Consider the following 7,409-nt stretch of genomic DNA (forward strand, 5'->3'; position numbering starts at 1 on the left):
ATTGTATCTATTTTAAAATAAAAGATGACTATGAACAAATTAATTTGTAAAACATATTTTTAATAAGATGGAAAATTGTTATATCTTGATAAAATATGAATTTTGAACAAAGTATTTTTGGACAATAAAATAAAATTAGATTTCAAGAAAAGTTGAATTTTGTACAAACTATTTTTATAGTAAAAAAACCACAATTTTTTTTAAATAAAATACTAGTTTAATAAGAATATGTTTGTCATGAAATGACAGAAGTTTAATTTTGTATAAATTATTTTAATAATTGAATTAAAAATGTATATATTTTAATAAAAAGTGTAGAATTAAATTTTAAAAAAAAAATAAAACAAGTTATTATTATGTTTGTTATAATTAAATGATATCATATTTAAATGAAATGTAAATTTCGTACAAAATTATTTCTAATAAAATGAAATGATATACTTATGAATATAAAGATGAATATGTATTGGTGTGATTTTATAATATTGTTGAATAATTTAACGTGTTTGTTGTGTTTCGTCCTTCATTGAAGGCTCGATGTCCAGCGTTTCCTTCCTTCTGCCCAACTCCTCGCTAAAGTTCTCAGAAGCTTTGGTGGTTTTTCAATCGGATATTTTCTGAGCGTCAGCGGCTTTACAGATGCCATGTCGTGCGTTGTTGAAACGAGGTCACAGAAAAGTCCATTTGCCTTTTTCAGGGGGAACAAAGGAGGCGTCGACTTGAGGTCTGGCGTTTATTTATGTAGAGCGCAGGACGGTATTTAAGGAAACAGGAAGTGAAAATGTGACTTTGAGTGTCTCAGAGGACTTTCTCCATGCGGCTCACGGTGATTCGGGCCAGAATGGAGATAAGTCGGTTGGCGTGCGTGACGCCGTGCGACGACGTCTGAGCGAAGCCCAGCTTCCGTAGCAGAGAGGCGGCGCCTGACTGTGGCGAGCTGATGTCCAGGGCGAGGCGAGCGAAGCCCCGCTCTTTGCAGAAGTCCAAAGCTCGCTGGGTCAGCTGGCAGCCCATTTTTTTGCGCCGCCACGGGAACGCCACGACCACCAGGGACAATTCCCCGGTAGCCCCGCCCTCCTTGTCCGCGCTCCCCATCGCCACCCTGCCGTTGGCGTTGTCCCCCGCCCTTCGCCCGATCACCGCCACCATGCCCACCACCCTGGGAGGCTCGCGCCCGTCTGCCTCCGCCACCCAGAATCCGTTATCCGGGTTCTCCGTGTAGCTAGACCAGATGTCGGCCATGTCTGCGCCCAGCCTCCTGGCCAGGTAGCCCTCGTAGATCTCGTGGCAGCAGAAGTAGATAAGCCCCGCCCACGCCGCTCCGAAGAGCAGCGCCTGGAAGTAGGAGCTGCCCCCCAGCACGTAGCCCGCCATGGAGAGGCTCAGCGCTACGCCCACGTGGTCGAGGTGGACCATGGACTTGAAGAAGGCCGGGTAGATGTGCTCGCGGACTCCGTCGCGAAATAGTTGAGCGACGGCACGCTGGTCCGAGGGTCGGTACTCACGGATGGAGATCTGGACTGTGGGAAGCAGAAAAGCTTTTATTAAGGAGTGAAAGCAAAGTGGGGACCGGAATTGCGTTTTTGGGTGTTACTCGAATACCTTTACTAATAATAATTATAATGATAATAAATAGGAATAATAATAATAATGATAATAAATAGGAATATTAACAATAATGACAATAAATTGGAATAATAATAATAACTACCGTATTTTTCGGACCATAAGTCGCAGTTTGGCAGGGCTCCGGTGCGATTTATATATGTTTTTTTCCTTCTTTATTATGCATTTTCGGCAGGTGCGACTTATACTCCGGTGCGACTTATACTCCGAAAAATACGGTACATGAGGCAATTCCTGAAGGAATTGCGTGTGAATGCTCCAATGCTGACGGAACGTAGTTTGGAGGTAAGAATAGTTTGAATGTTGAAGAGTTTAAATTTCCAGGAAAACCGGAATTTGGTTTGGAACTTGGGAAAGTCTCAGTTGGAATGTCCAGGATGAGTGGAATGTGTTGATGTTGGAATGGTTTGAATAGGTTGAAAAATGTGGAAATGGGGGAAGTTTGAAAAATGGATTATTCATTTCCCTAAAAACTGGGAATTCTAGGAAATCCGGGAATTTTTTTTTAGAATTGTTGAAGGAGAGCACACAGTTCCTTAAAAGGCTTGAAACGGTTTAAATTAAATGAAACATTTAGGAGTTGTGGAAATTTGAAAAATGTCCGATTGATTTCAATGGGAATTTCATAAAAATTGGGGGATTCCGGGAAAACATGGAATTTTTTGAAAATGGTAAAAACAACACTGCGATGAAGTGGCGACTTGTCCAGGGTGTGCCCCGCCTTCCGCCCGATTGTGGCTGGGATGGGCTCCGGCGCCCCCTGCGACCCCAGGGGGAGTAAGCGGTAGAAAATGGATGGATGGATGGATGGATGGATGGGTAAAAACAACAAAACGTGAATGTTCTGAATGAGTTTGTTGGTGGTTGATTGGTGTTGGAATTTTTCAAAACGGTCGAGAAATGTTGACGTAGTAACATGTTTAACTGAGAAATGGTATTACGGAATTCCTGGAATCGCGGGAAAACCGGGAATTTTTACAGTTCAAAAAACAACTGTGTTTTTTTGTCCAGATTAAGAGGAATGTTTTGACGGTGGAACGGTTGAAGTGGGTTGAAAAATGTGGGAAGAGTAGTGGACAGAAAAAAGGATGAAAATAGGGTTTGGAAAACTGGGAATTCTGGGAATTCCTGAAAAAAATTTAAATTGGAAAAAAATATAGTTTGAATGGTCAAGATATGTGGAATATGTTGAAGGTGGAATAATTTGAATTGGTTGAAAAATGTAGAAATGGTGGAAAAAGTTAGAAAAATTGCCAATTCATTTCAAAATTTCCCTAAAAACTGGGAATTCTAGGAAATCCAGGAAATGTTTTACAATTGTTGAAGGAGAGCACACAATTCCTTAAAAGGCTTAAAACGGTTTAAATTAAATAAAAAATGTAGGAGTTGTGGAACTTTGAAAAATGTCCGATTGATTTAAATGGGAATTTCATAAAAATTGGGGAATTCCGGGAAAAGAGGGAATTTTTTTGAAATTGGTAAAAAAACAAAACGTGAATGTTCTGAATGAGTTTGTTGGTGGTTGATGGTTGGTGTTGGAATTTTTCAAAACGGTCTAGAAATTTTGACGTAGTAACATTTTTAAATGAGAAATTGTGTTACGGAATTCCTGGAATCGCGGGAAAACCGGGAATTTTTACAGTTAAAAAAACAACTGTGTTTTTTTGTCCAGATTAAGAGGAATGTTTTGACGGTGGAACGATTGAAGTGGGTTGAAAAATGTGGGAAGAGTAGTCGACAGAAAAAAGGGTGAAAATAGGGTTTGGAAAACTGGGAATTCCTGGAATTTTTTTAATTGGAAAAATAATAGTTTGAATGGTCAAAATATGTGGAATATGTTGAAGCTGGAATGGTTTGAATCGGTTGAAAAATGTGGAAATGGTGGAAAAAGTTAGAAAAGTGGCCAATTCATTTCAAAATGGCCCTAAAAACTGGTAATTCTAGGAAATCTGGGAAATATTTTAGAATTTTTGAAGTAGAACACAGAAAAGAGGGATTTTTTTTGGGAAAATGGTAAAAAAAACTTAATTGTTCTGAATGAGTTGGTGTTGGAAATTTTCAAAACGGTCGAGAAATTTTGGCGCAGTGACATTTTTAACTGAGAAATGGTATTACGGAATTCCTGGAATCTCGGTAAAACCGGGAATTTTTCCAGTTCCAAAAACAACTTCGTTTTTTTGTCCAGATTAAGAGGAATGTTTTGACGGTGGAACGGTTGAAGTGGGTTGAGTAGTGGACAGAAAAAAGGGTGAAAATAGGGTTTGGAAAACTGGGAATTCTGGGAATTCCTGGAATTATTTTTAATTGGAAAAATTATAGTTTGAATGGTCAATATATGTGGAATATGTTGAAGGTGGAATAGTTTGAATCAGGTGAAAAATGTGGAAATGGTGGAAAAAGTTAGAACAATGGCCAATTCATTTCAAAATGTCCCTAAAAACTGGGAATTCTAGGACATCTGGGAAATGTTTTAGATTTTTTGAAGTCGAGCACACAATTCCTTAACAGGCTGAATATTTTGAAGTTGAAATGGTTTGTACTTTAACTTTAAATTAGATAAAACATTTAGGAGTTGTGGAACTATGGAAAATGTCCCATTCATGTCAATGGGAATTTCATACAAAATTGGGAATTCTGGGAAAAGAGGGAATTTTTTTGGAAAAAGGTAAAAAAACGTGAATGTTCTGAATGAGTTGGTGTTGGAATTTTTCAATACGTTTGAGAAATGTTGACGTAGTAAAATTTTTAACTGTGAAATGGTATTACGGAACTCCTGGAATCTTGGGAAAACTGGGAATTTTTCCAGTTCCAAAAACAACTTTGTTTTTTTGTCCAGATTAAGAGGAATGTTTTGACGGTGGAACGGTTGAAGTGGGTTGAAAAATGTGGGAAGAGTAGTCGACAGAAAAAAGGGTGAAAATAGGGTTTGGAAAACTGGGAATTCTGGGAATGCCTGGAATTTTTTTAAATTGGAAAAATTATAGTTTGAATGTCCAGGATATTTGGAATATGTTGAAGTTGGTATTGTTTGAATCGGTTGAAAAATGTGGAAACGGTGGAACTTTGAAAAATGGCCAATTCATTTTGAATGGGAAATGCTGGAATTCTGGGAAATCTGGGAATTTTTGGAATTTGTCAAGGTGAAAGCCCGCGATTCCCGAATCGGCTGAACAGTTTGAGTAATTTTGTGTCAAGTAAACAATCAAGTGGAGGGGCCATAAAGCAGGCAACACATTCCTATTGGTGGAATAAAGCTCATTATCAACCAATCAAAGCATGAACAGCCGTTTGGTTGCAGAGTCAAATATTTGTTGTGTACATTGTAAGTTAATGACGTATGTACATAGTTAATAAATGACTTGTTGTGTACATTGTAAGTCAATGATGCACGGATATAGTTAATAAATTACTTGTTGTGTACATTGTAGGTCAATTATTTGATTTAAAAAAAAGTAAATTATTTGTTGCATTAATAATTAGTAAATAATGTGTGGTGTACATAGCAAGCCAATTATTAGATTTTTAAATTATAAGTCAAGTATTTTTTTGTGTTAGTAAACGATTTGTGTACATAGTCAACCATTTGTTGTGTACATACAGTAGTTAGTAGGATATATTATGTTGTGTAAATAGTTATTTATTAATTTGTTGTGTACAAAGTTATTTAATAATTTGTTGTGCACAAAGTTATCAAATTATATGTTGTGTACATAGTCAATTATTTGTTGTGTACATACGGTAGTTAGTAGGTTAGTTGTGTAAATAGTTATTTATTAATTTGTTGTCTACAAAGTTAGTAAATGATTTGTGTACATAGTCAATTATTTGTTGTGTACATACGGTAGTTAGTAGGATATAGTTGTGTAAATAGTTATTTATTAATTTGTTGTGTACAAAGTTTGTGAATTATTTGTGTACATAGTCAATTATTTAGTGTGTACATACAGTAGTTAGTGGGATGTACTATGTTGTGTAAATAAGTATTTATTAATTTGTTGTGCACAAACTTAATTAATTATTTGTTGTGTACAAAGTTAGTAAACGATTTGTGTACATAGTCAACCATTTGTTGTGTACATACAGCAGTTAGTAGGATATATTATGTTGTGTAAATAGTTATTTATTAATTTGTTGTGTACAAAGTTATTTAATAATTTGTTGTGCACAAAGTTATCGAATTATATGTTGTGTACATAGTCAATTATTTGTTGTGTACATACAGTAGTTAGTAGGTTAGTTGTGTAAATAGTTATTTATTAATTTGTTGTGTACAAAGTTAGTAAATGATTTGTGTACATAGTCAATTATTTGTTGTGTACATACAGTAGTTAGTAGGATATACTATGTTGTGTAAATAGTTATTTATTAATTTGTTGTGTACAAAGTTAACAAATTATTTGCTGTGTACATACAGTAGTTAGTCAATTATTTGTCGGTACATAAATACGGGGATTAAATATACATTGTTAGTAAATTGTAACTGCCTGAGTGTGAAGATAAATGATCATTGTTAGTATAATTAATATATTTCACAACTTTATTGATTGATAACATTTTAAACACGGGCTTACAGGATATTAAAAAAGTGCATTCTAACTTATTTAAAAGAGTTCAAATATGTCTATTTTATTTTATTTATTTATTTAAAAACATTTTTTTTAAATATATTTATTTTGAAAATTCTTCTGGCAAAGTCACATTGAAGTACAACAATGTCTGAAAAGTAGTAGGTAGAAACAGAGTTTATTGAACCCTTTCTTTCTGATGAATACAAATCAGTAACTTGGCTTCTTAGCTACAAACCAGACGGGTTCTCCCCAAGTTGGGCTCTTCTAAAGACGTCCAAGTTCCAAACGTTTCCACGACACATACTCAAAGTCTCAGAATTCCCTCGTATTCCGCAAAGAAGATTCATAAAATGAACTTACGGTCGTTTTTCGGGGCCATGATGACTTTTTTTCCCCCCTCCTTCATACGTCGGCTGTGGACTGTGAACTTGTCCACGCCGAGCTTAACCCCCACGCTCCCTCGTAGCCCCCGAACATAAGCTGGGGGGCAATCAGCCAATCACAGGGGAGTATGCTAATTACTCCAAACACACACGACACGCTAGCCTGAGTGGAAACTAAATCCACGTGAACAATCGCCAGCGATCAACTCTGTCGTTGAGGGGGATGAGCACCAATCCTAAATAAATTCAACTTTAATTAAAATTCACGCTTTTCTCGCCGAGAATGAACGTTAGCTTTAGCTGTGTCTCCACACACACACACACACACACACACACACACACACACACACACACACACACACACACACACACACACACACACACACACACACACACAGACACAGACACAGACACAGACACAGACACAGACACACACGCACACACACACGCACACGCACACGCACACACAGTGACAGTGTCTCATGTCTAATAATATGCTTTGCAGGAGAGACGAACTGGACCCCACTTAAAGCAGCAAAGTCCTTCATGAATGAATGAATGAATGAATGAATGAATGAATGAGTGCTGCTGAAAGAACCTCCAAATATCCAGAGGTGGGTAGTAACGCGCTACATTTACTCCGTTACATCTACTTGAGTAACTTTTGGGATAAATTGTACTTCTAAGAGTAGTTTTAATGCAACATACTTTTACTTTTACTTGAGTATATTTATAGAGAAGAAACGCTACTTTTACTCCGCTACTTTTATCTACATTCAGCTCGCTACTCGCTACTAATTTTTATCGATCTGTTAATGCACGCTTTGTTTGT

At 36.8% G+C, this 7,409-nt stretch overlaps 1 protein-coding gene across 1 annotated transcript; it reads right to left on the reverse strand.

The window, feature by feature from the left end:
- Positions 1-475: 475 nt before the first annotated feature.
- Positions 476-6,596, reverse strand: LOC133612455 (probable N-acetyltransferase camello). The gene is made up of 2 exons (XM_072915331.1): positions 6,555-6,596; positions 476-1,520 (listed from the first exon to the last, which is right to left on the reverse strand). Exons 1-2 carry the CDS (start codon positions 6,571-6,573, stop codon positions 799-801), a joined length of 741 nt encoding a protein of 246 aa, XP_072771432.1. The 5' UTR covers positions 6,574-6,596; the 3' UTR covers positions 476-798.
- Positions 6,597-7,409: the final 813 nt, after the last annotated feature.

The sequence above is a fragment of the Nerophis lumbriciformis genome, linkage group LG01, assembly GCF_033978685.3.
Source record: "Nerophis lumbriciformis linkage group LG01, RoL_Nlum_v2.1, whole genome shotgun sequence".
Classification (NCBI taxonomy): Eukaryota; Metazoa; Chordata; class Actinopteri; order Syngnathiformes; family Syngnathidae; genus Nerophis; species Nerophis lumbriciformis.